The 27,361-nt window shown below is 54.5% G+C and overlaps 2 protein-coding genes across 10 annotated transcripts; one reads left to right on the top strand and one right to left on the bottom strand.

The window, feature by feature from the left end:
* Positions 1-36: 36 nt before the first annotated feature.
* FAM234A (family with sequence similarity 234 member A) lies at positions 37-20,424 on the top strand. Of its 4 annotated transcripts, none has more exons than XM_042037762.1 (12): positions 37-74; positions 6,082-6,383; positions 7,474-7,590; positions 7,767-7,955; positions 11,514-11,644; positions 14,538-14,667; positions 15,120-15,258; positions 15,552-15,692; positions 16,046-16,124; positions 16,552-16,704; positions 17,496-17,598; positions 17,741-20,424. In XM_042037762.1, exons 2-12 carry the CDS (start codon positions 6,125-6,127, stop codon positions 17,950-17,952), a joined length of 1,653 nt encoding a protein of 550 aa, XP_041893696.1. In that variant the 5' UTR covers positions 37-74; positions 6,082-6,124; the 3' UTR covers positions 17,953-20,424. The 4 variants fall into 4 exon arrangements, with proteins under 4 accessions (XP_041893696.1, XP_041893698.1, XP_041893697.1 ...); XM_042037764.1 differs by lacking the exon at positions 37-74 and adding an exon at positions 2,176-5,542; XM_042037763.1 differs by lacking the exon at positions 37-74 and adding an exon at positions 2,176-5,992.
* A 1,214-nt stretch (positions 20,425-21,638) lies between these two features.
* On the bottom strand, positions 21,639-26,854 carry RGS11 (regulator of G protein signaling 11). 6 transcript variants are annotated; one of them, XM_042037376.1, is made up of 17 exons: positions 26,753-26,854; positions 25,825-25,921; positions 25,456-25,506; positions 25,264-25,370; positions 25,110-25,161; positions 24,969-25,027; positions 24,722-24,798; positions 24,526-24,607; positions 24,328-24,396; positions 23,644-23,673; positions 23,499-23,560; positions 23,161-23,274; positions 22,928-23,043; positions 22,498-22,585; positions 22,249-22,423; positions 22,102-22,184; positions 21,639-22,032 (listed from the first exon to the last, which is right to left on the bottom strand). In XM_042037376.1, the coding sequence occupies exons 1-17, from the start codon at positions 26,810-26,812 to the stop codon at positions 21,906-21,908; spliced, it is 1,449 nt and encodes a 482-aa protein (XP_041893310.1). In that variant the 5' UTR covers positions 26,813-26,854; the 3' UTR covers positions 21,639-21,905. The 6 variants fall into 6 exon arrangements, with proteins under 6 accessions (XP_041893310.1, XP_041893312.1, XP_041893311.1 ...); XM_042037378.1 differs by having other exon boundaries at positions 22,249-22,387; XM_042037377.1 differs by having other exon boundaries at positions 23,644-23,667.
* Positions 26,855-27,361: the final 507 nt, after the last annotated feature.

The raw sequence follows: 27,361 nt of genomic DNA, 5'->3' as shown, positions 1-27,361 counted from the left end.
GCGTCATGACGCCGCTTCCGCCGGGCGGCGGCGGGGGACGGAGGCGGAAGTGACGGCGGCGGCGGCGGCGCGGGGTGAGTGCGGAGCGGGGCGGGCGGGGGCCGGGCCGGGGCCACGGGGGGAACCCGGGCAGGGCGGAGGGGGGCCCTGGGCCGCTCCCGGCGCAAGGCGGGCTCCTGACACCTCCGTGGGTGCGCCCCGAGAATACGGCCTTGTCCGCGGGGCGCGCCTCCGCGCTGTGAGGGGGCGTTCGGGGAAGGGAGCCGGCTCCCGAAGCGTCCCCGCTGCCCGCTCGCTGCCGCCGGCGCCGGGAGCTTGGAGCTGGCAGCGGCAGCGCTGGGGTCGGTGCAGCCGCGGGGCCGGGGTCGCTCACGGGCTGTCTCGGCGATGGCCGGGCTGGTGAGAGGCCGCGGCTGTCAGCTTCGAGCCCAGCCCCGGGGCGTTCTCCGCTGACCCGGAGGGGTTTGCTGGCCGCCTTGAGCAGCTCAAGAAGTGGTCCCAAAGCACAGCGAGAAGCCTGGGAAAGAATTTAATCATTTTCTCTAAAGACCAGGTTGCTCCCTTTGATCCGAGGTCCTTTATCCCGAGGCTGGCAGCTGCCAGGGGGCCTGGGGAATTGCTTACGTAGCACCTGGGACTGCGGGTCTGTGCTTCAGTCAAAGAAAGCCCTTCACCTCTGCAGAGCTCAGCACACCCAGAGCCTCAGCGCTATTCCCGGAGAAGGTTAAAGTCCTGTTTCTCTTTCCCTCGGCAGCCCACAAGCCTGATTTGCGGGCATGAATTAGAGGGCTTCCTGCCGAAAGAAAAATACTTCAATGTGTTCAACTCCGACCTCATTTCCAGTCTCTTCTCCTTATTTTGTAAGGCAAAAACATCTTGCGTAACTGCTGGGAGCAAGAGGGGCAGCCTGACCTGCAGGGAGGGACTGGAGCCAGCCCTTCCCGGTACCAGGGCAGGATTGGGCTGCCTGTGGAGCTGAGAGGCTCCTCAGGGCTGGATGTCTGGTGTATGGAGTGGCCTGTGAGGGAGCTTTGCTCTGTGTGTGTGTGTGTAAGAGATGCAAAGAAAAATCCATCTTCTGGGAGGAGAAAAGAGGTTTCTCTTGAAGGTGGCTGTGAAGGACAACAGCATATGGAGGAAGGCCATTTTTTCATAGACTAATGGAATGGTTTTGGTTGGAAGGGACCATAAAGATTATCTTGCCCCATGGGCAGGGACACATTCTACTAGACCAGGTTGCTCCAAGCCCCATCCAACCTGGCCTTTGAACAGTCCTTGAAACAGCAGTTTCATGCTGCCATAAATCTCTCTAGGCTGTGCAGGAGGCAGCATGGAATTTGTGATCTGTGAGTGAGTGCCCCACCTAAAAAATGTACTTGCTTTTGTCTTCTTAATAAACCCTTATGAAATGACCACAGCCTTTTCCAGGGGGTTTCCATGCATGGAGATCTCTCCAGAGTCCCTTGTGCGCTCAGTCTCTGGCAGTGAGGGATGTCACTGTACTTCTGAGGCAAGAGGGGAGCCCTGTGGGTGAGGTGGAGATGTCTCAGTCCGAGGTGGGGGTGTCTCTGATGTGGGAGGTTCAAACACCCCACTGATCTCTACCCTTGGAGTTGGCACAAAGGATCTGTGACAGTTGGTGAGGGTGAGTGGCTTGGATGCAGTGGAGCTTGTAAGCTGTGGGATGATAATGACTGGTGCTTCTGCAGCTTAGTTATTATTACTGGCCTGACCTGTAATCAGTTCCACCCAGCTTTAATGCTGTTCTTCGTCTAAGAGTTTTGATCTTCCCATTGCTCTCATGAAAATAATACTGGGTTTTGTTTTGCTCTTCTCTAAACAGTTCGAGTTTCTGTATTAGAACTCCTGTCTGTAGTGAAAACTGCCCTGGATAAGAGTTTTCTCCTACAAATGACAGATGTATCACATTGCAAGGTGGTTGTGCTCTGGAGGAGTTTCTAATTCCCTTGCTGTGAGTGCTCTGTGGCAGATGCTGTGTCTGCACTGGAGGGTTAAATGTCATTTCAGAAGAACCTGAGGACAGCTCCAGCAGGAGAATCCCAAAGGGATTGGAAGGGACCTTAAGGCTCATCTTGTTCTACCCCCTGCCATGGGCAGGGACACCTTCCATTATCCCAGGTTGCTCCAAGCCCTGTCCAACCTGGCCTCAGACACTTCCAGGGATGGGGCAGCCACAGATTCTCTGGAAAACCTGTGCCAGGGCCACACCAGTCTCTTTGGTGGGGTTTGGATTACAAACGGTGTCCTTACAAAGGCCTTAGGGACATGCCAGGAGCAGAGGTGCCCCAGTGTCAGACAGGGATGGTCTCCTCGGGTCAGTGTCCCTGGCCAGCCCTTGGCTGTGACCCGATGTCAGGAAAGAGCTGTGAGCTGCAGATGACCCAGCAAAGTGATAAGCTTGTATGCAGCATGCAGCCTGAGTGTCTTTGGGACAAAAAAACCTCATTTTGGGAAATCTTACATGTTACTTCTTCTTGTCCTGATGTAAGTGGGACTGCAGAAAAAGGAACAAATGACCCAAGACTGAATGTCACAGCATGATTTGATGCCCAGTGAGTTTGCTGCAGTGTCGCACTGTGCATGGGATCAAAACCCAGCAGTCTGCTCATGGAAAATAGCTGTGATGGGAATGTTGTATCCTTTTCAGAGCAAAACAAGGCTGTTCTGTCTTTATTGATTGCAGCTTGGGGCTTCAACAATTTCTGGCTGACAGGAAGGAAACCCCTGAGGTGCTTAAACTAACCAACTGAACAGAGCCAAACCAGCCAAATGCTGTGTTTGTGTTCCTAAAATGTCCAGTCAGAACCTGGTTTTGTCATTCTGTGAAAGATAAAAACATGTTGAACATCAAATCTAAGTTACAGTATATTGCTAGAAATTTTCCAGGAAGAACTGGTGCCTGGTGACATTCCAGATGCTATGGTTTGGTGTTTTACGGGTGGAAAATGAGTTAAGCCTTTCCAATGCACAGATCCTTAAATGGTTTCTGTCACCAGTCTTCATCCACCTGACTGTCTGTGGTTCTCTGTGCTTGTCAGGCAGTTCTGTCTGACTGCTGCTGAGGGTTTGTCCCTTGGGTTTAGCTGTGCAAGTGTCACTGGTTTGAGGCAGATCAGATCCGTAAATCTGCACTGTGGCTTCAGGAAACAGGACAGTGAGTCCCCCATGAAGGTGAGTAAAGCTGTGTTTGTCCTGTACCTGTTGTTACTGTGGTACAGGAAAGGGTGTTCTTTCCCTCTCAGCTTGGGCTGGGGACTGCTCCCAGTTCATCCCATGGCTGGGATGGAGCTTTAAAGCTTGGGGAGCTCTGGAACCCTGTCTGAGATGCAGATCCTGGCTGTGCTGCCAACACTCCCTGGCCTGCGTGGGATCAGTTTGGGTCTATCACATGTGCTTTCTAATTATTTCTCATTCTACAGGGTCTTTCTCCCATGCTTTCTCCCGTCCCCAGATATGCTGCATGTAGTGTGTGTTGCACTGCAGCAATGCAGGATCCTGTCACTGCCTGTTCCCTTGAAAGGTGCCTGGATGCGTTAAACTTCCCAGCTGAATTACTTTGTGTCCTCTTCCAGCAGGAGACAAGATGTTGGCTGCTAGAGGACAGTAAAACCATCTCACCCTATCATTTTCTGCTTGTCTTCAATTAAACTGATTACCAGCCCTCTTTGTTGTTCTGAGCTCAGGCCATTCCACGTGCTGCCAGCATGTACTTTGGCAGCAGCGGGCGCTGGGATTTCCTGCATTGTTTGAATCTTTACCATTGACCTTCATGGTCCTTGTTCTGGCACCGCCTCTGCTCTGGCAGGGGTGCAAAGGGCATTATTCAAACCCTGAAAGAAAAGAGAGAGAATTGCTTTAAAGGCATTGAGGGCTCTTTGTACTTGGTGGCTCCATAGGGTCATCGCTGCAAAAAAGAGGGGAATTACTGGGGTTGTCAGGATAATTACTGCTTTTTTATTGTTCTCATCCCAGTCTAGATGACAGTGGTGAGATTTATAGTGAGTCATAAAAATATGCCATCAGTGCTGTGTTAAGTGGTGTCCCTTTTGGACAGAGAGGGGAGAAGCCTGGGTTTGGCTCCTTTTGGGAAGTCTCATAGGTGCTGGAAGCAGTTGTCTGTGCCCTGGATCTTTCCCAGCTCTGTACTGGGAGGCTGTGGAGGGCTCTGCTGGAGAGCTCTCTCCATGCTGCTGGAGATGGGCACGCCAGAGACACACGAGCCACCTGCCCCAGCACAGGGGAGGTCACGTAACTCACTCCTGCCTCTGTCCCCATCGCTGCGGCCATGGCTGCTCCACGCCAGTAAATCATTTGCTCAGGCTGTGCCTGAAGCCTTGTACCTTGAACCTGCTCGAGGCCTGGTGCAGTAAAAGAGCAATGCTCAGCTCGGGGCAGAGGCTGAAAGCACCACTTGATCCGTTGTTCCCCTTTCCATCTGGAGCCTTCCTACCCGTTAGGTGCCTGCAATCAGTCAGGGAACAGCTGGTCCCATGAAGGTGTCCCTGGCGTGGCTGGCAGGCTGATGAGAAGGGCAGGTGAAATCCTTGGAGTAAGATCTTGGGAATAAGATTCAACTTCTGCATTATTGATTCATTTGCATGGTATTGTGCAGGTTGAATTAAATTATCTGGAGTGAGATCCTGTACTTGATGTAGAAGAAATGCCAGAGTGCTCGGGTTGGAGAGCTTCTGCATCCAGCAGGCTTCGAGGTTAAAGGGTTGACAGTGCCAGGCTGACCTGCTGATCCTGTGCCTCAGGGTTGCCTTGCCATGGAGCTGTCGCCCTGTGATTTGTACCCAGAAGAGAAGAGGCCTCTGCAGTGGGATAGGGACATCCTGGGGAGCCACAGCTGCCTGAAGGAGGGCTGTGACTCATCTCGTGTTTCACTGAGCCTGTAAATGAGCTTGGGTAGAAACGTGAGACACAGCAAGCCCTGTTGCTGTTGAAGTCCCAGGCTCTCTGCACTGTGTTGGTGCTGACTTTAAGCTGTTTATTGCTGGGGAAGTAAATGGCTCCAGTGGACAATCCAGACACGTGGCTGCTGGGGCACCGTCATGGAAAATTGGCTTGGTTGTCGTGGTTATTTGCTCTGATATAACTTTTCATAACATTGTCAAGCAGCTTTTTCCAAGCCTACTGGAATGTGTTATTCTTTATTTCTTCCCTTGTGGTATTTTTTTTAAAGAAGCACTATCAGAGAATCTGTATAAAACATGGATTTTTATTGTTGCGGGTAATGAGTTACAGGATCCTCTGACTGACTAGGGCTCTTTCCCCCCCCTTTTCATAGCAAATTAGCACAGAACCCCTCTGTTTATTGTAGTTGTAGCTCAAGGTTATGATTTATAGCAGGAGAAACTAAAATAGCAGTTGTTAGCTCTTCCAGTCTGATGAAATCAAATTTGCCTGATTTTAGTCTCAACTCCTGCCTTGTTTTTTCTCCAGGGATGGAAGTCATCACTCTCTTGCCTTCTGCAGGGCTGGGTTGCTGAACTTACCCCGTGGTTTCTCATCTAAGAGGGTGTTGAATAGCTTTGGTTTGCTCCTCTACAGAATATGCTGGTGTTTGTTTCTCTCTCTCCTGGGGAAGCTCAAGTGCACATTACAGTAGGGAGCAGCCTTATGTTGGGATATAAAGGTCACAAGTGTTTCCTTTCACCTCTCCAGCTGGGAGTCAGGCTGACGCACACAGGAGGTGGCAATAAGTCTTTGCAGCCAAAAGGAGCTTTTGGGGTGTTTTTCTTGAGGGAGAGCTGCAGACCAGTCAGTCCTTTCTGCGTGGGGTCTGTAGCTTTCTTTGTCCAGCTCTAGCAGAGTTTATTTCCTCCTCTGGAGAAGAATTGGTGTTGTTCCTGCGTTCCACGGACTCTCCCCATTGCTCTGTGTGGGAGACCTCTGGCACCAGCAGTGTGTTGTATCCAGCTCTGTGACAGTACACTGGTTTGTTCACCTCCCATTAAATGTTTCCAGTGTGAATATCAGGTAGTAACAGATTATTTTAATTGGCGTTTTTAAAATATATTTCAAAATGTATTTTAACTTCTCTTTCCATTGCTGCAGTGAAGGGGGAGAAGGGTGTCTGAATACCGATGAATGAGCTGTGATGGATAACAAGGACTCGGAAGCTGAGATCCACCCTCTGAAGACTGAGGATGTAAAAGCTCAGGAGAACCATGAAAACTTCGTGGAGAGAAGGATTGTCAAGTCCTCGGGGCTGTCCCGGCTGTCCCGGTGGCGCACTGCCGCCTTCTTCATCTCCCTGTTCCTCTGCCTGATCATTGTGTTTGCTTTCTCCTTTATCATTCCCTGCCCAGAGAGGCCAGTTTCAGAAAGAACATGGTTCCGATACTACAACGATGCAGGTGAGCTTGCTGCAGCAGTATGAATACTTGCCAAGAGTCCTTTTCCTTTCTGTGCCATGGGTTTGGGTTGTGGGCCTCTACCTAAGCACAGCGTGGAGCCAGACCTGCAGGGATGCAGCCCTTGGGAGCCAGAGCTATGAATACCTGACCTGGATAAGCAATGGCCCATCATAATTGGAGTGGCCTTCCAGGAGGTGTTTACAGGATCTAGTGGAGAAATTAGATGCTGCTCTGAAGTGCTAACAAGGTAGCAAGCTGGCCTCATTCACAAAAAAAAATGAGGAAGAGTATCTGGGAATAAATCTCTGTTGAAGTTTGCTCTGTAAAATGTTCCCTTGAAGTTCGAGCTGAGGTTGGAGGCAATTAGGCATTTTTTCCTCTGTCACTTTGACTTTCTCCCTTTTCCACATGGCCAACAGGAAGGGGAGAAGAATAATTCCATCTTGTTTTTTTAATAAATTGTTCTATAGTTACTATAGCTATTTTTATTCTGGTTGCTTTAGTTGGCTCTTTAGCCTGGGTCCTGCTCCCCAGTGGCTTGGCAGTTGCTTCTGGGAGAGCTTTTCTTTAATCTTGTGTGCAATGGGTTGTGCTGCATGTGCTGTAAATGCAGAGATGGTGCTCACAGCAGGGACTGAGCTGCATGTGGTGCTGCAGACATCCCAGGTTCTGCAGACATCCCAGGTTCTGCTACTCTGAGCTCAAGAAAGCTGCTTTTAGCTGATAGAAAGACGGAGTATCTGGGTTTTGTGGGGCTTGGGTGGGGCTTCTTTATACTTTGAGAATAGCAACCCCACACCAAGACCAGAGTTGTTCTTTGTTCAGCATAGTTCAAATTCTGGCTGCTTGGCTCTTAAAAGAGACAAATCCTCTGGGTGATAGCAAATTTTAAAAATCCTTTGGCACTAACATCCTGTCCTTGGTACTTGTGTACATGGCTTTTTTTAATACAAAAGCCAATTTGTCCTGATGTTACACTGTCCAGGATGGAGGCAGTGAGTAGGTCCCTAGGAATTTGTGTTTTGCTGCAACTTTGTCTGCTGTGCGCTAAGAAAATCCTCACCAGAGCCTGGCTTGTGTTCTCTTGCAGTGCCCTACCAGTTCCTGGCTATAGAAGATGTGAATGAAGACAAAGTACAAGATGTGCTCTTTGCTTTCAAATCCAGCAACGGCAGCAGCAGCTTCAACAGGTCCTGTCTGGATGAAGGTACCTGCTTCAGAAACGCCTCCTAGAGAGGGCTGTCCTTTCTCTTTTAGTTCCAGTTAGTGACTGGGAGAGAAAACTGGGTGGGGAGAGGAGCTGGGTGAGTCCCAGCTCTTGGGTGGTGCAGGGCAGCAAAGGTTGGTGCAGGGGCAGCTCCCTCTGATATCTCTTCTCCCCAGGGCTGCCATCTCCCTGTGCCTTCGTTGCTGCCGTGTCCGGCACGCATGGCAGCGTGCTCTGGGAGAGCCCTGTTGCTGAGGACGTGCAGTGGCTGCAGTGTGGCATCCAGCAGCTGGGCACGGCAGAGGCGCCGGGCTGCCTCGTGGTGGGGAAGCCGCTGTCCCTTATAGCAATCGACCTGCAGACAGGTGAGTGCCAGCGGAGCCCTGCTGCCACACAGGGGACAGGCCACTTGCATTCCTCACCTGGTGGCCTCCAGGGGGAATGGCAGTGTGACATGACTGGCTGGTACATGAACAATGGGCACTGTGTATTTATTATCTTGGAAACCTTGCCAGAGCCGCTCGCTGGGCGTTGAGGAGCACGTGCTCTCAGCCTCGCTGTTCCAAAGGCTGGGCTCTGGTGGGGGTTTGTGCCAGCCACTGTTTCATAAGACCAGTGTTCCAACAGCTTTTGAAACAGGAGGAGCAGTCACTAGCTGTGAATGTTACTTTATACTCTCCGGGGTTAGACACAAACCTGCACCTGCAACATTTCCCAGTTACTCATGTGTGTGTGCCAGGAGCGCCTGCCGTGGCAAGAGGAGGGGGAGTTCTAGGAATTTATGATTTTAAAGTCATCAAGGAGAGCACTTTGGAGAAGTGCTTGCCAGTCTGTTACAGTAGTCTACGATTCTTCCTGGTTCCTCTGGAAAGGTTTCTTCCTTTCTAAACTTAGAGGTGGAGAAATTCATCATCATCATCTTGCCTAATGTGGGTGGGGGTAAGGAGTGCCTGTACTACTTTAGGAGCAGTGACCATCTGCTGCACCTTGAACCTTCCTTGCTGGTGAAGCCTAAAATACATTTCCATTTTGGAGGTCACTGTTTCCAGAGGTCTAAACAATACATGTTCTCCCTAGGATCCCATCCTCTGTATCTGGTATTGAACCCCTCACACCCTGTTTTCCAAAAACTGGAAAAAAGAAATAGCAAGAGGTACAGCTCTAAGGAATCTGAGGAAAATCTGGTGTAGCTTTTAATTTCCAGTGTAGATGGAAGTGTAGATACACACAGAGCTAGAAAGTTTCTGTACCAACAGAGATAGCACCGTTTTCCCTCATGTGTAGGCTTTAGCAAAGGGTATTTTTAGACTATTAATGAAGTCAGTTTCAGGTCAAAGTGTAGAAAGTTGGCTGTGGAGCCAAAGATGTGTAACTAAAGACAGCCATAAAGGCAAGTGTAGAGAGAAGGAGCCAGGCTAAGCTACAGGTCACAGCAGTATGGCAAATAAAACATTCCATAGATAACTTCAAAGCAAGAGAGGAAAAAATGCTTCGGATAGAAAAGTGACTAACCCAGGATTTTGTGTATTTGATGCTTTCTTGCTATTAAGTAGGTTAAAAATGGTTTCTGAGCGTAGTTGACTGGGGGTTAGGAGGGCAGAGCAGAATAAAATGTATTTAAATAGGCTAAATGTATTCAAAGAGGCAAAGTCTAACTTACATCACAGTGTGCTAAAAACAGTAGCCAGCACAATCTTTAGCTGTTAATGATTCATCATCGTGGAGGATTTGGTGAGATTCCAGGGCTCTCAGGCTGTCTAGCCCCTGCCTGTAGGAAGATTGAAGGAGAGATAGGCAGATTATCATCTGAAAGTGTCTGATGTGGTTTTGATCTTTAAATGCTGATAAAGTTAGTGGTTTTTTATCAGTCAAAGTTGTGTTAAGTCCTGCTTTCTTCGTTGCCACAAAAAGTGACCTGAGTGGGCAAGAAGGGAAGTGTAGGAGTGCATGCTCCTGTTTGTGTGGGACATCTAACATTCCTGCATGTTTATCTTACCAGCAAACTGGGACACATAAGAGCTTAAGATTAACTGTTCCAGGTCAAAGTAAAAGTCTGTGTGGCTGTGTATTATTCCATCTCTGCCATAGCCCGAAGCAGTGTCTCAAGGAAGAGGACAGGAGTAAGGGTTTTGTTACACCTTCTCTCTTCACCTGATCCTCCAGCGGCCTGAACTGTGAGGCCTGTGGGTGGTTCTGGTCTCCTGAGGGATATGGCAGAAAGGGCACCACGATGATCAGATGTATGGAACTGCTTCTGTGTGAGAAATCACTAAGTAAATAAATCAGAACTCCAGCCTGGAGAACGCTGACAGGGACAAAAGTCTCTGTGTCCCCTGTGGCTGCTTGAAGTGAGAGCTGAACTCAGTCCTCTGAGTTCTGATTTTATTATTCCTTCCAGACCAAAAAAATCCAACCGTTTCACCCAGGTTAGATTTGCAGTCTAGGCACTTGCCTAATTTCCATCTTGGCTCCTCTTGCTGTCCTTGTGCCGTGACCCTGGGCTCTGAGGAAGCACCGTGGCACTGCAGATGTCAGACAGGACAGTCCCATCTCCTGTTGATGGAGCACGAGGGGGCTGCTTTCACAGCCTGTGCTCTCTGTGGGCTGGGTTAGGGCATGGAAGGATTCTTAAGTGCTTGGTGTTGAATCCAGCTCAGTGTCACCTGTTTCGCTTAACTCAGACTGTTCTTTTAAAAAAATAAGATGTTTTCTCCCAATCTATGTCTGCTGTCTAACCACCAAAGATTTGAGCCTTCTGCACTGACAAGTGAATTTCCTTAGCCTAGTCTTACTCCTGTACCTTTGGACTGTCCTGAAGCTAAAATGTGATAATTTAAAACTTCTCTTCTTCCTCTGCCTGCTTATTTTCTTCGAAGGCAAAATTCTTTGTCTTCCCATGATTTCCTAAGGAGACTAGGAAATCTGCTCTCTTCACTTCACATCTGTTGTCATAGTAACAAATCCAAGTGTTTTTTTCAGCATTGCAGTAAAAACTTTGGAGCAATCCTACTAGAAATACAGCCTGCTTTAAATTATTGCAGACAGCATCAAGTAGTAATTCCTTGGCTTTCAGTCCAGGTGCCTTCCTGACAAAGAACAGATGATTACTTTGCATTCCTGAAATGATAATTGCTGTGTGTGATGCTGGGTAAAGGGGAGGGTAAACATTTGCCCTGGGAGCACCTAATCAGACACCAAAGTGTTCATTAGAAAGAAAACCCCCCAGCAGTGTCCTCCCTGCCAGATTCCACTGCAGATTCCACTGGTCAGTGACTGGAAAGTGGCCCACAGCCTTGGACAGTGGATGGATAGACCCACTCAACTGCTCTGGAGCTGTTGAAGAGAAACCCACCCCAGCCCCCCCCTGTTTTTTAAAAAGCAAAGCTTTGTTACCTCAATTTACAATCAAGTTTGAGCTATGTGTGTTCTTTAAACAAGGGAGAGGTGGGATGTGGCCTGAGTTGTGGCTGGTCATGTCAGTGGGGAAACATATGCAGGAGGCAGGTTGCAGCAAAGAAGGTTCTTCCAGGAGCAGCAGCAACACTGGTCAGAATTCAGCTGCTTTATGGTCTCAAAATGTCCGTGCAGGTTTAAGTGCACACAGCAGGCATTTGGATCAAAACAAAGGATTCTCCATGCCATGAATGTGCTGGGAAGCTTGTTAACCAAAGGCACGAGGGAAGCAAGCTGTTCTTTGTGCCAGGGTGTTTGGGTGTGTTCCTGCAGACAGCTAGGATTGCTTTCCAGTGTGAGATGAAATTGTGGATACTGGGATTCATTGGGAATGCAGAAAGGCAAGGAAGTACCTCATGATGAGCATAAATGTGGCTGGTTTGTGGTGCTGATGGGCTGGAACAGGAGCATTAATAACCTTTCAACCTAAGATGCCTTTTAGTGACTGTTTCCCACTAATTGTTTTCCAGGAGAAGTTCTGTGGAGGGAATCTGGTGACTTCGGAGCTAATTATACTTTGCTGACTCCTTTGTCAGTGATTCCAGATGTGGATAATGATGGAGTTCAGGACCTGATAATCTTTATTACTAAAGGAGGCCAGGTATGTCATCCTGAAGCTCTGATAACCCCAGGGGATGGGAGGAATGCTGTTTATTTCCACCTTGTAGTCTCAGAGGAAGTGTCTGGAGGCCTCTGGTTTCTGTGGGTTTGGGGTGGGTTTTTTCCCACCCTCCACAGATATACTCCCAAATCAGCACAAGTATTTTATGGTTTAAAAAAGTAAAATAAATCTAAGAGCTGGCCAGTAATCCCTCCCCCTGTGCTCTCCTCACTGCATGTTCCTGAGCTGTCTGGGGAGTGAGCCGGGGCAAGATGAGCTTGCAGTTTTCTGCTTCTCTGCTTAGAGAAGTGGAAGTGAACAAACCCTGACAGCTTTGGCTCTTAGATCAAAGCACAGCTGACAGTCAGTGCTTTAGTACCAGCACTGCCCTTTTCTGATCCCTTCCCTCTCTCTGCCTGTGGTCTGCTTTGCACTGCTCTTCCCAGTGTCACAGTGCTGGTTAATTCTGATCTGAGTCCATTTAGTGAAACAGCTGCTGGTTGTATTATCTCCCTCCACATACTGCATTTCCCATTTCTGAGAGGGGAAAAGTCATGTAGCTAGAGCAGTTTTTCTGCTAAAACATCTACATCCATGATGGGGTGGCACAGCACTGTCTGCATGCCCAGTCTGTCCTGTTCAAAGCACGCAAGTTACAGCTCCCTGTGGGTCTGCTGGGAGCAGTGGGAGCCCCATGTCCTCATACCAGAGCCATGGAATCATTATGGTTGGAAAAGACCTCTGAGATCATAGAGTCCAACCTGGGACCCTTCCCCACCTTGTCACCCAGCCCAGAGCACTGAGTGTCACGTCCAGGCTTTCCTTGAGCACCTCCCACAGTGGTGACTCCACCACCTCCCTGGGCAGCCCCTTCCACTGTTTAGCAACCCTTTCTGAAGAAATTCCTCCTGATGTCCTACCTGACCTTCCCCTGGCAGAGCTTAAGGCCATTTCCCCTTGTCCTGTCCCTTTTTCCCTGGGAGCAGAGCCTGACTCCCACCTGGCTCCACCCTCCTGTCAGGGAGTTGCGGAGAGTGAGAAGGTCTCCCCTGAGCCTCCTTTTCTCCAGGCTGAGCCTCCCAGGTCCACCTCCCAGTTCCACCTCACAGAACATGTACTCCAGACCCTTCCCCAGCTCTCTTTCCTTCCCTGGACCTGCTTCAGTACCTCGGTGTCCTTTTGGAATTGAGGGGCCCAGAACTGGACACAGCACTCAATGCACTCTCGAGTGCATTGGCCTCACCAATGCCCAGTACAAAGGCAGAAGCACTTCCTTGGCCCTGCTGGCCACACTACGGCTGGTACAAGCCAGGTTCCACTGGCCTTCTTGGCCAATGTCCTCCCTAAGAAAAGAGAGTTTTCCTGTCCAAGGCATTGTTGTTGGCAGAGTCATCAGAAATTCTGTTTTCTCCACCTCCTACAGTTCTCTCTGTTTTCTTTCCTCCTTGCTTTTGCTATCCCAGTTATCTCAAGTCTTTAGTTTTTTTAAACTTAGGCGGCCAAGAAATGTTTGAATGTAGCCTCTGTTCTTCAAGACTGCCTTTTGATCTGTTTTCCATTTAAGCTCTCTTGCTATCTTGGTATGAAATCCCTTCCTCCCTCTGGATTTGGCAAGCACTCTGCCAACTTAAGGAAAAGTATGTTCTCTTTTGAGAAATCACGCAAATGTAGGAGCTGGAGTGGAGCTCTGCAGCTTGGAAAGGGCTGGTCAGAAGGGAGATTCAGCACTCAAGTAGAGGAGCTTTGTTGCTATCGAGGGCTGAACTTGAAAGGACAGAGCTGTGAGCAGTCTGTGGAAGGGTCTGTGTGCAGGGGATTAGGTGGCAGCTTTTCCAGAGAGTCCCATTGACCCCTGCCTGCTGCAAGCTTCGGCACAAACACATCCCGGAAAACGCGCCGGATTTCGGGATCCACCTCCTGTGGTGACACAGAGGGGTTGGCAGTGCAGTGAGGAAGGTGTTGTGTTTTCTCACTCCCTGTATAAATACCTCTGGCTGTCACTGTCCTGGGGCAGCCACTGGAGCTGTGCTTGCCAGCAAAGGTGCAGCTGATCTACCAGAGCTGGTGTGTGTCTCCTCCCAGTGCGGGAGGCTGGCAACAGCTGGTGCATGTGTTGCTCTCCCTCTCCAGTTGTGTTCTCATTCTCCCCAGCAAACTCAATCCCTTATTCACCTGTCAGACTCTCCAGATTCGCTTTGGGAGCAGCAGATTTCCTTCTCTTTCCCAGTCCCTCCCTCTCAAGGTAGAGGGAAGGGTTCCTGCCTGACTCAGCATTTCTGATGGATGCTGTTTCTCTTGGTCAGATGTTTCACTTGTCGCTGAAGTCCATTGCTCTCCCCAGACTCTTGACTGTTGCTCAGACACTTAAATCTGGTCCTGGCTTTAACCTTTATTCTCCTGGATGAAATGTTTTTAGTGGATTTTATTACCCTGCACAAAGAATAGAAAGAAATCTATCAGCTCTTTTATCTTCTTGGACTCACGTAAGCCGAAGGAGGAGTAGATTAGGGCACTTAAAACATTTAGTAGAGCTGCCATGTGAAGCCAAGTTTCCCATGTCCATATGCTGCATTGTTCCTGCCTTAAGGTCATCTCCATTTTAGGCTTGAATGGATCTTTGCTGTCCTTACAGAGCTGAGGCTGCTCTTCCACAGTCCCAGTCTGTAAGGAAGGTGGGGGACAGAGGTAGCAAATTCTCAGAGCAGGTGGCTATGCTGGAAGTGGCTTTCAGACTTCTAGAAGAACTCACAGCAAAGGGGTCACCGAACTCATGCCCACTCTTCCAAAACCAGGGAGAGACTTCCCATCCAAGCCTATCCTGCTCCCATTCAGTTGCTGTTCTGTACCAGCTTTAACCTTGTTGGTTTTTGTCTTCAATCCCTTCCCTGCATAGGTTAAGACCTTCATCCATTCAGGAAAAACTGGCCAACAGATTGGCTCCACTGGCAGCCTGACCGTGGATGGCAACGCTCGCTACATCAGGCTGGACCTGCGCTCCTCCTCCTACTTCCTTTTCTACACAGGTACAGCTCTGCTTGGGAATCAGTCTGAAAGAGTGATTGTAACTGAGATCAGGATTAATAAACATCATCTGAAAGTGTGTTTTGCATTCTTACAAGCTGTATGGAGCTTTCACCTAGTCAAAGAGCTGTTCAGGGCCAAGAGAAGGGGGGGCCTTCTGCTTAAACTGCGGTTTGTTATGTACTGTAGTGGTTTTATTTAACAAATGTCAAGCATGTAAGGATTAGGCAGTCATTTATAGCAAATGATTACTGTGGAACACTTGGATTATGAACAGATAAAACGTTAAAAGCATTCAATAGCAGGCTTGAGTCTCAAAATACCACTACAACTCTATGATGCAAGCCCTAAAAATACAGTTGATCTGACAGATCTGGAAAATCATAGAGTTCAGAGCCAGGGCAGGATAACTTATCTCTCTCGTTCTTGCTTTTTTTTTTAAATTTTTGCACAGAGAACTCTCTCTATGCATATTCCCTGAAAGATCTGTGCAGTGCAGCAGTTGGGATGGAAATTAAACTTCCCGGCCTCCAGCAGGATCCTCAGTGGGAGAAGAACATTGACCACACCACGCACCGCTTGTCCCTTCTCAGGTATGAGGTTATGTCTCTCCTGGTGGCTGGTGGAGTGGAGGGTGCTGGTGTTCCTGACAGGTTGGCCTGTTGGGGCTTTGTTCTCTCCTGGCTATGTGGCTTTTGGACTAGGAGCACATCCAAAGCTCAGGAAGAGGGTTGGTGTTAATGGCTTCATCAGGGGTTCACAGGAAGCAAGCAAAGCACGTTGGGGTTTCCTATTTGCATTTACTGTGCAGGGAAAAAACTCCAAACCTCACAGTAAAAGCACCCCATGGTCTAAAAAACTTGATCATTTCTCTTTCCTTGTTCAGATTTGGAGACTTCCGCTACCTGGCAAAAGTTCCTGGGCCATCACAGGACAACATCTTGGTTGTGAACTCAGAGATGGCTACGCTGATCAACACAAAAGATCTCCACACTGTGTGGACCCTCAACGTGTCCCGTGCTTTGAGGTAGTGTTCTCTGTGTGGGCTAGATGTGGCATATCCAAGATCCCAGCAACAGCAGATGCAATTTTTTTTTTGCCTGGGTCATATCTGGATCTTGCTTACGGTGTTTTGTCTTCTCTGCTAGCAAATGCTGGGTGCTGCTTCAGGATGGAGGAGCTCAAAGCTTTGATTCCTCATTCTGTGGCTGCTGTGATGCGGCTGGGCTCAGAGTTGGGGTGGTACCAGGCCAATCCAATGTTGTGGCAGTCAAGTCTCTTACCAGGGCAGTTGTGGGAGGATAGAAGCAACTGGGAAAGCAAAGTATGCCCAGCCATCAGGGTGGGTTCTGATCCGTCGCTGCTCTTTCTCTCCCTCAGTGAGCCGCTGCTCGGTTACTACAAACCTGATGTTCTTGGTATTGTCCTGGAGAGTGAAATTGGACCCAATAGGAAGAAGGTTTGAAATCTCTTCCTTTTAATTCCCATTTCTCTGTATGTCACAGCTCAAGCAGGAATTGAGTCAAGGACAGTTGGTGGGATGTGTTCCCTCTGGCTGATTTTAGGAAGCTTTAAGCTGCAAAAGGATCTCTTTCAACAGGTTATCGAAGCCGGCTCAGGCACTTTAATTTTCTTCTCAGCAAGAGACTTCTATGACAGAACTTTGAACCCCTTGAAGTAGCTGCAAATCTTGTGACTTTTCTCTAATGTGGCCCACCCCAGGTCTCAGAGCTCTGTGATGCTCTGCTTCAAGTATTTCCTCATCTTCTCATGTGTCAGATAACTTGTTCCCATAGACAGTGTGGGGAGAGACAGCTGACCTGACTTCTCTCTCATGGCTTGTTAGATGCCTTTGTCATGAGTTCCTTTTCTTTCTTCTCTGCTAGGTTATGATTGTAGAGAGTGGATCTGGAGCAGTCCAGTGGGACCTGAAGCTGAACTCAGGAGCAGGGAGCCCTGGCCCAGCCACCCTTTCGACTGCAGATCATCGCTCTGCCTTCCTCATCTGGGGAGACTACCAAGAGCCAGGCAATGAGACAGTGAGTGGTGCTGCTGAGGGCTGCACTTCTCCAGACTCTGGGCCAGAATTGGGTGGAGTTACCCTGTTCTCAGTGTTGATATTCCCCTCTGTGTGTGCCACTGACACTGCAGCCTAATGCCCTGGGTGTGGGGTCAGTGTCCACAGCCATGTCCCTGCAGGTGGTGGTGGCACCAGCAGCTTTTGTCACCCTCAGCCTGCTTATGTAAAGAAAAGGAACTTGGTGGCTCTGTGAGCAAAGTCACTGCCCTGCCTTGGTGTGGCACTGTAGGTGAGGTGGGAGGCTTCTGGCCTGGTACCTCTGGAGTTGCTGCTGTTTCCTGGGAGCCTCCCATGGCAGCATTGCATGCAGTGATCTCTGTGGCCACGTGAATATCCTCTCTGTGTCCCAGGAAGCCTCTGGCAGCCTCAGTGCACAGCTCAGCTGCTTGCACAGCCCTCAGGGCAGTGACAGGCAGCGCTGGTGGCAGGTTGTGTCTCTGAGGCTGCTGGAACACCAGCTGAGCTTCCTCTGCTTTCCTTGCTCACTCTGCTAGCCCTGAGGCAAAAATCTGTCTCCTGCCTGCAGCAGACAGGGCAGCTATTTGCAGGAAGCTTAGGGTGGGAAGGAGAGCAGTAAGCAAAATCCCAGCACTTGTCCTAATGGTGTCAGTCAGGATGAACTGGGCTGACACGGACAAGTGTCTGGCTGGGTGTATCCCGTCGAGCGTGAGAAATCGCTGAGCCTGGTGCTGGTGTTGTGTCTGGGGTAACGTGTGAATCTGTGTCCTGATAGTGTCCTGTTGGTTGCAGAGAGAGAGAGCTCCCCTCCAGAAGCTCTACCTTTTCCATCCTTCCTACTCTAATGTCCTGTTGGAGCTCCGCAACAGCACAGACCAAATAATTGCATTCACTGGTAAGTCCTCTCCTTCCAGCCCTCCAGCGAGGAGCTGCAGGAGGACACTGGTCCCTCCCGGTCCCTGTGGGTGGTGTTGGGTCTGGTGGGTAGTCCAGGCATGGAAGGCTTAGGCTGGGTTTCCATGTGCTCCGTGTTGCAGCGGTGCTGTTCGAGCGGAGCCGTCACGCCTGCTACGTGCTGCTGCGGGGCCCCCAGCCCGGCGAGGGGCCAGGCCCCGTGTCCCTGATGAAGAGGAAGCTGAAGGAGGATGTCTCGGGGAGCAGGGTGATCTGGCTGAGCCACATGGCCGGGGACAGCGAGCAGTACATCCGGGACCGCCTCTACAGGATGCGATTCCAGAGCCGAGTGTGAGCTTGCCGAGGGAGGGGGAAAGGCTGCCTCTGCTCTGCAGCCGTGCTCTCAGCAAGCCCAGAGTCTGGATTCCAATGGGAAGCTGCCTTTCTCGATCTGCAAACCAAAGCATGGCTGGCAGGGAAGCACCCCCAGTGTCCAGGGACACCCGGGCTGTGGGGGCAGCTGCCAGAGCGTCCGTCCTCAGAGCTGATGGGACTTCAGTGCGTGGCCATCACTGAAGTGTCGTCAGCTCAGGGAGGAGGGCTTTCCCCTCCATCCCTCTGTGCCCTCAGAACTGTGCTGACTCAGGAATGTGTCTGGAGGAAAGCACATGCTTCCCGAGATGCCGGAGTTGATGATTTCTGGGATGTCCGAGAAGTGGAGTTCACTGTGTGGTGTTAAGATTTCCTTTCTGAGTCAGCTCTCCTGGCTGGGGAGAGGTGCTTGGCTGCAGGTTGATTTGCAATTACCCTCTCCTGGATTTGGGCCCTGCTTCAGTAGCAGTGGGGGGTGTGTGGTTACCCCAGCCATGGCTGTGGTGTCTGATGTCACTTGGGCCAGCAGAGCACAGGTTAAAGTGTCGTTCTACTTAGCAAATGGCCTTTTCCCCAAAAACAGCCCCACGTGTCCTGCTCTGCAGTCACCAGCCTACCTTTGTTCTGTGTCCTCTGCTGCTTCCTTCCCAGCCAGGCTGTAGAGTGTTGGTGACACTGAGAGGGAGCTGGTCTCCCACCTGGTGGATGCATCAATGTTCCTCCCTTCCTTCAGTCTGCTTATAGGTGGTGAGAGATCCACCCTGAGCCCAGGCTGGCTGGTCCCTGGCAGTACCTCTCCTGGCTTAAAGGAGCCAGAGGATCTAGGACTTTTTTTTTTTTTTGGAGTAGAATTGCACTTGAACCTTTTCTGGGAGCTGGGATTGCTGCTCTGGGAAGCCCTGTACCCAAGTGGCAGTGCCAGGTCCCTGCTCATTCAGCCTTCCAGCTGCTGAGGAGCCTTCTCCAAGCACTGTCCCTGCTGCCAGGAGGTGGGCAGGAGCTCTGTGCTGCCTCCCAGCCCTTGGAATGGAAGTGATGCTGGGTGAGGATCCTTGGGCATTCTTCTCTCTGCCCAGCCTGGTATCCTGAGGGGATGGGACAGGTTGCTGTGTGAAGATGACATGTTTCTCCTGGAGATTCATGTAGCACCATGAGGTGTTTGCTCTGCCCTGTCCTAATGGGTGCCAGTGCAGGCTGTGGAAACAAGGTACAGAGCCTTGAAAACAGTTTGAACCAGCTGCTCAGTCCTGAAAACAAAAATAGCCCTAAAAATAACCTCTCTCAAGCTCTGCCGTGCTGGAGAGGGTTTGGCCAGTGCCTCCCTCCCTTGCTGAGTCTGACACTGGGGGATGTGTAGGAACACTGTAGGATGGGAATGTGCAGCATCAGGCATCAGCTCTTCCCTTCTGCCACTGCTGAGCCCAAACATGCCACTGGGCAGCTGCTGTCACCAGCTCACACCACAGCCCCAGCACTCCCAGGCAGACAGCACAGGGAGCTGCCTAGACACCTCCTGCTTCCAGCTGGCCAGTGGCTGCCTAAAGGGTGCCCTAGCTCCCTGTGCCCCATGACCCCTATCCCAGGCAGTCAAGGGAGCCAGTCCTGGGGTGTCCCAGCTGTGCAGGAAGCCAGGGATACTCTGGAGAGTGCTCCACAACCTTCAAAGCACCCTGGGCTCAAAATGGTGGGGTTCCCCCTCTGCCTGTCTAACCAGCTGTTTCCTACGGGAGTCTAGGAGTGCAGGGAGGCTCCCCAGCTGTGTCCACCAGCCTGGGTTTCCTCTTTGCTCAGCACCTTAGGCCTGATGGCCCCACAGCTCCCTGTGCCAGTGTTGCAGCCATAAGAGGCTCTGAGGGCTGGATTGAGGCTGCCCTTCAGCCAGCTGGAGCAGGGCACAGGGCAGGGGACCCCAGACTTGCACTGTAGTCCAGCCTGAGTGTTGGATGTGGATTGTTTCCTGCTGAGATTCCCCTGGCAGGAGGCAAGGTGCTTGGGCCGTATTCTCACTGCACTCTTCCTCCTCAGATCCCTACCCAGACCAGACCTTCCCATAGGCACACTGAATGTTCCTTCAGGAGAGCTGGATTTTCAGCTTTGGGGAGCTTTTCTGGCTTTAAGTTGTCCACTAATGTTTCCGGACACTTTGGAAACACAGTTTTCCCTGTGGCAGCTCAATTAAATGCATCAGTGCCAAACCAGCACCTTCTTAACAAAACCAGTCTGTTTTCCAGCTTATTTTCCTGTGTCGTTTTTTTTTTGCAGTATTTAATGAATGACTTTGTGCCTTGATTCAATAACTCAGCTGGGTGGCGATGGCTATATCACTGTGTTATGTGTTCGTGTGGTTTTTAACACTGAGACTGGTTTGGTTCTTTAACTTATTGCAAATTGTGCTGTACAGGACTTGCTCTAACCGGAATGGTTTCAATAAACCCTCTTTTGCATTGTTTGTAAATGGTGCCCTGCTTTGATGCTGGAGGTTACACAAGACTTTGGGATATGTTGGCAGCTCTTTGAGTGACCTCCCCAAGGCAGAACACCCCTCCTTGGGAAGGATCCAGGTGTCCTGGTGATGCTTTGACAGCTGAGGTGCTGCCTGCTGCCCTGTCCTGCTGCAGGCAGGTGATGGACCAGGAAAAGGGAGAAGGGAGCATGTGGAGAGAGGCTGGAGTTAGATAACCAGCTAGGCCAGCCCATCCCTGCCCCCTGCCTGGGGCTCTGTGACCTGGTTTTGCACCCCAGATTTCCCACTGCAGTCCATCAGCACGAAAATCTCATGCTGGGGTTTGGATTTGGATCAAGCCGGAGGGAGACGCGTGGCAGGCGCTGTCTCCTGGAGCGCGGGACCATCTGTCACTGCCCGGTGCCTGCCAGCACCGAGGTCCCAAGCTCCATCCTGTGACCGAGGCTCCAGCAGCTTCCCCTGCCCCAGGGCCCTCTGTCTGCCCCAGCACCGAGCTGAGAATGCCCCTTGCTCTGTGCCACCCTCTGCAGCAGGAAAGGATGCCACTATCCCCAGCATCCCAAGGGTGTTTGTTAGCCAGGATACGGGATGGCACGTCCATGTGGGGCTGGAGCTGTCCCCAGCTCTGCTGTGTGGGTACGTGTGGAGCAGGCTGGGCTCCAGGGCTGAGCACTGCTGGGCATCACCCCCCTCTCCTTTATGTAACCACCAGCAATAATCCCCCGCAGCTGGGGCTCAGCTCCCGGGAAGGGAATAATCCTGCCGTGTGATCCTCGGCCTCTGCTCAGATTAGCAGTCCATGGACAGGGACAGTGGCTCAGCTGCCAGCCCTGCTCCTGGTGCCCCTGCCAGCCCACAGGGCCGTGGCACTCCAGCCCCATTCCAGAGGCCTTTTTGTCCCTCCCAGGGTGTCGGTGGGCACACCAGTAACGCCTGAGTGCCAGCTCAGCCATGCCAGGCTGGTGCTGCCCCTCGGAGCAAGCAGAGCCGTGGGTGATGGCTGTGCCGTGGGCTCCCGTGCCTGGGGGCTGCTCCCCTGCCGGGGTCTGCACCCTTGCCGGCTGCTGCAGGCGTGGGAGGACGTTGCTTCCAGCCCAGAGTACAGGTCACAATCCAGCCTGGAGAAGTGGGCAGCGCTTTGTGCACCTCCCACCCTGCCAATGTCTCCCTGGTCCCCCTCCCCAAAAACCACGGGAGCCACAGTGTTTCCCCATGGGGGTTTTATTGTCCCGTGACCGGGGCGGGGGTGGGAGGAGGGGGTGACCCCGCACCAGGCCGGCTGGGTGCGGCTTCCCCGAGGGAGAGGAGGGTCTGAGGATGTGAGTGGGGGCTGCGGCGGGGTCAGCCTGGCTCCGGGGGGACTCTGGGGGAAATATGGCTTCTCTCCTTCAGTGCTACTGCCGGCAGGGTCCTGCGGCGGGGCTGCGTGCGCTGGGTCAGGGGGCTCCCATACTGGGGGGGGGCTGTGGCTCTCAGCTTTCCTCCTCGGGGACGGGGGCAGTGGAAGGGCTCCTGTTCCTCTCCTCGGCATCGCCCGCGGGCAGGAGCAGGGCCGGGCTGGGGCTGGAATGCCGCTGTTTGCGCATGAAGGGGAAGACCCTGCGGGCAGAACAGGGTCAGAACCGGCGGGGACCACCCAGCGCCCCAGGGGACGGCCCCTGCCCTCACCGCTTCTTGGTCTCCGGCGGAATGATGGCATCGGCCAACAGGTTCTTGTAGAGGTCCGACTTGAGGAACCGTGGGTAGGAGTCCTGGACGAGCAGAGGCGTCAGGATCCTGCCCAGCCCTGCACTGCCCAGCCCCGCCCTCACCCACCTTCTTCATGAGCATGTAGATGTGCATCTGGGCATCGTCCATCACGTAGCGATGGGGCGTCTTGATGCCCTCCAGTGTTCGCTCCATTGTCTTGCTGTCGATGTTCACCCAGCGCGTGGCCCCGGGAGCCAGGAACTGCCTGGGGAGTCGCAGGCGGGGTGAGCCCGGCCCAGCCCTGGGACACAGCACCGTGATGGCCTGACCACCCCCAAACCTTTCCTCCTGAACCTTCATCCCACTGGCACTCACTGGTAGATGGAGTCCACGATCTCGGCGATGCGGGACTGCTCCCCGTAGCGCAGCTCCTCACACGCCTCCCAGAAGCTCAGGTTCTCAGCTGGGGAGAGGGACATGATGCTGGGAATGGGAACACAGCACTCGGCACCCCCCATGGCCAACCCCCAAAGGCCATCGTGGCTGGGCATGTGTCCCTGTGGGACAGAGCCAGCTGGGCCAGTGGAACCAGGGAAATTGGGGCAGATTAGCTGGAAAGTACTGGGATGTGGTGGTGGATTGAGGAGTGCCAGGACACAGTAATGGGTTGGTTTGGTGGTGTTGGGGTTGGATAGTGGATTGGGCACTACGGGAACATGGTGGGTTTCGTGGTGCTGGGTTGGAGTGGTGGCTCTGGGATGCCAAGATGTAGCAATGTTTCGGGGCTGGGACTTGGGCCACTCACCACTGAATTCCTTCTTGAGGAATTCAAGGAGCTGTGCCCGGCCCAGGGGGTCCATGATGAGCTCACTGAAGTTGAAGCCCCAGCGCTCCACACGCAGCTTCGTGGGGGTCGTCACCCTGTGAGCGACAACAGCATTGAGGCTGGCAGCCCATGGCAGCCTGCATGACCCCACAGACCCCACAACCCTGTCCTGCAGGTTGGGGTACTGGGGGGCCTGGGGCTGGGGCACTTACGTAGGGGCATTCATGGCCCAGTACGTGGTGTCATCCGTGATCCAGGGGTTGCTGGGCAGGCAGCCAGACATGATGGGATCATGGGGCACATACTGCTCGTTGAACTTGATGTACCTGCCAGGAGTGGTGGCTGGAGGCAACCAGGGCCACCAACCCCAGACACCGTGGGGACATGACAGGGACGCGGTGGGGATGTGCCCGAGCTCTACAGAGCCTCGGCTCCACTCCCTGCTGAGGGCTGTGGTTCTGTGGTGCCAGCCACCAGCTGCTGTCATGTGAGTGCCCCTGTCACCCTGACAGGGACCCAGCCTGTGGCTGGGGCAGCTGCTGCCACTCACCCCTCAAGGCAGATGGAGGACTTCACCCTGGTCCTGGCCATGGCCTTCCTGCAGTACTCGATCTGGGGCCAGGCGCAGGGGAGATGTTGGGGTGCCTGGCAGCTCGTGCCCGTCAGAAGCCGCCCCCACCCCTCGCCCCACTCACCTCTTGCTTGTAGTAATCCATGTTCTTGGTCTGCAAGAGATGCACGAGGCCGGGTGAGGGCATGGTGGGGCCAGGACATTGTCCTGCCACCACCACCCTTGACAATCCAGGCACCCAGTCCCCCACCCCAGCACTCTCTAGCCCATCCCCGTGGCCTCCAGCCTCATTCCCCCAGCCCTCCTGGCTCAGCCAGCACGGCCCTGAAATGAACCCTGGCTTCCCCCATTCCACGCCCCAGTGTGACACCAGCCCTAGGTTAGTGGCACTTACGTGGGCAGAGGACACAGCACACGACGCAGAGAAGAGAAAGTGGGTGGTTAGTGAGGACAGCCTGAGGGTGCTGGGGCAGCATTAGTGGGGTCACAAGACAAGGAAGAGCCTGTTGACTGCTTCTGGCACCCCAGGGTGCCAGGGCTCCCTGCAGCACAGCTGCCCTGCAGGGATTAGAGGTGCTGGCACAGGGGGGTGGTGGGTGCAAGGACAAACACACGGACTCCCCGTGCTCGGGGTGGGGGACACACGGACGTTAGCAGAGCTGGGGCTCACCCCTCACCCCAAAATGTGGGCACAGCCTGGGCTGAGATGGATGGGCACCCACCGGGGCAGCTCTACACCCCGGCACAGACACTGGGTGTGCCCTGTGCCCACTGGCAGGCTCAGGGGTGCCTGGACACCCCCACTCACCAGCTGGACACGGGTGGTGTGGCAGTTCCTGCGCTCGGGACCCTGCTCCAGCACGTTGGGGGCTCCTGGCTGCAACGAGAGCATCATGCTGCGGTCTGGGGGGAACCGCTGCGCCCCCCAGACCCGCTGCCCAGGCCGGGGCCGTGCGTGGTGCCAGGGCTGCACCCTCCAGCCCGGCCCCCCCCGCCCCGCGCTCACCGGGGGCCGGTTGACGAGCCAGTACGCCTGTTCCTGGCAGTCGATGACGATGCGGTCGCCCTTGCGCCGCTGCTTGGCTGCCCTGCCCGTGCAGAGGCAGCGGGGAGGTGCTGGCACCCTGCCTGCCCGGCACCCAGGGGTGCTCCATCCCGGCCGCTCCCCGGGGCGCAGCGGTGCCGGCCGTGCCCGCACTCACCGGAGCTGCTCCCGTGCCTGCATCACCACGAAGTCCCACGTGTGGTTGATCCGCTTGTGCAGGAGGTTGTAGTTGTCCTGGGAAGCGACAGGTAGGCACGGTGTGCGCCTGTCCCCTTGCCTGGCTCCCGGTCCTGTTGCCCCTCCAGCACAGGGAGCGCCGTGCCCTCCTTCACGGGCGAGCACCGGCTCCTGGGTGAGCCGAGACTCCCCCAGTTCATCACAGGTGTGAGGAGGGCACCGCTCACCTTCTCATGTTCGATCAGATCTCCCTGCTTGCGGATGTTCTTCTTGGCCAGGTAAATGGCTGCAAGAGAAGCGGCGGCATCTCAGGGGGGCTGGGAAGGGGTCGCAGCCCGTGTTGGTGCCAGCGGCACGGCGGCACCTACCGTAGTCCAGCTCCGTGGCCGGCCACTTGGTGCTGGTCCAGAAATAGGGGGTCTGTGGGGGAGGAAGAGGCTGAGGCACCTGCCATGGGGTGCCACGGTGCCCAGCCGGGGAGCCCCGGCGCTGGGGCTGTGCCGTGCCCCGGTGCGGCTGTACCTGGAAGCGATAGGGCGACTCATCCGCCCGCAGCACCAGGCTGCGCGGGTCTTTGAGGGGGTAGATGTAGCCGTGCTTCACGATGAGGTTGCCGAGGTGCAGCGACTCTGCGGAGTGGGACTGGGGGCTGAGTGGAGGCTCGGCAGCCCCAGCTGCCCCCGCGGTGCCGGCTGCCTGCGCCAGGGCACTCACCCTCCTCGGAGATGCCGTACTTCTGGATGAGCCACTCCACGATGTCGTTCCCTGGGGACAGAGGCTACGTTAATGGGGTGCAATGGGGTCCCCCAGACTGGACATGGGGGGGTTCCCGGCTGGGGCACCTGGCACAGGATGGCAGTGCCGGGGGTCACGCAGGGTAACGGGGGCCCTGCCAAGGACGTGCGAGCGCCCGCCCCGCGCAGCCGATGCATAATTGATCCCAGCTGCAGCACGGGGTGCGGGGAGAGCAGCGGCGCGGGGGCCGGCGGTGGGCGCTGCTGCAGTGCTGGGGACACCCGGGGAGCTCCCACACGCCTTCCCCACCCCACGCGCCTCGCGGGGCTCCCCATCGCGGGGACCCACCTGTCATGGCGTGGGGGATGACCGTGATGAGCAAGCGCTGGTTCCTCATCTTGATGCCCATGTCGGGGTCCTGCATGCTGACGATCATCCGCTCCATCTGCCGGGCAAGGAACCGCTGTGCTCAGCCCCGCGACGGCGCCACCGGGCTTGGACACAGCCTGGCTCCCCTCACTGTGACCCCGGGCACCCTGTGACCTGGACACAGCCTGGGTCCCCACAACCCGACAGGGGCACCCAGTGCACAGCCTGGGGACAGCCTGGAACCGCGCAGTGCCCCAGGGCACGCTGTGCCCAGCCTAGGGACAGCCTGGCACACCATAACCTGACCGAGGCACCCAGCAGCCGGGCGAGTGTGTGGTGCTGGAGCTGCAGGCGCTCGTCCTCCGGGCATCCCTGGTCCGGGGAACCCCGCTTTTGGGGAGTGAGCTCAGCCGAGGCTGTGGCAGCACCCCAGCCCGGCGTGGGGGAGCCGAGCACGCAGCTCCGGGGCGCTGCCCGTGCGTAGTCCCTCGTGGGGCGGTTCCCGGTGCCCCGTGGAGGCGCCGGGGCCGGGGAGGTGCCCGCTGTCCCGCGTACCCTGGGTGGTGCTGGTCGCCCGTCCCCGGCGATCCCATGCCCGCGCCGCCGGCGGCCCCCGATGCCCTCGTAACCCCGTGCAGTGTCAGTGTCTGGTCCCCACCGTCCCAGCGCCCCGTCTGCCGGTGCCCAGTCTTCACAGTCCCAGCACCCGATCCCCGGTCCACACGGTGCCGGTGCCCTCGGTACCTCCTCCCCACGATGCGGGTGCCCGATCCCCACAGTCCCAACACCGGGTGCCCGCGGTGCCCGCTCCCCACGGTGGCGGTGCCCGATTTCCTCCGTGCCAGTGCCCGGCCCCAGCGCGATGCCCGCTCCCCGCGGGGCGGCTGCCGGTGCCGGTGTCTCTCACCTTGCGCAGACAGGGCATCTGCAGGCGGGGGTGCCGGCCGCGGGGGCCGCCGATGGTCATCGCGGGTGCGCGCCCCGCGCCGCGCCTCTCCGCCCGAACCCGCCTCGGCCCCGCCCGGTCCCGCCCCGCTGCCCCCCCCGCGGCTGCCGCCGTCTGCACCGGGCGTCCCGAACCCCGGCCCCGACCCCCGGGGTCAATTTGCCCCCTGCCCGTGGGACCCTCGGTACGGCCCGGGGGGCCCGGCCCCCTCCCCACCCCCTGAGCCTCCCGGGGCCGGGGGTGCCCTGGCTGACCCGGTGCCAGCGAGGGGGAAACACACCGCTGTGGCTGCTGGATAGCGGTGCGGGCAGGGTGCGGGCAGTGCCTTGAGGGTACTGGGAAGATGCTCGCTGGATACGAGCAGGGTGGACAATGTGCCGGCAGCGTGCGGGGCAGTGGGCAGCGCGGTCACGGTGCGGGCACTGTGAACAAGGGGCTGGCCAGGATGCGGGCAGTGCGGCCATGGCGTGGGCAGTGCGCTGAGGGTACAGAGAGGATGCTCCTGGGATGCAGGCAGTGCACTGAGGGTACAGGCAGGATGCTCGCGGGGTGCGGGCAGCGCAGGGCGGG

The sequence above is a fragment of the Corvus kubaryi genome, unplaced genomic scaffold (assembly GCF_017639235.1).
Source record: "Corvus kubaryi isolate FWS band 111438036 unplaced genomic scaffold, C.kubaryi_AGA036_p1.0 37387, whole genome shotgun sequence".
Lineage (NCBI taxonomy): Eukaryota > Metazoa > Chordata > Aves > Passeriformes > Corvidae > Corvus > Corvus kubaryi.
This window is presented reverse-complemented; position numbering and strand designations above follow the sequence as displayed.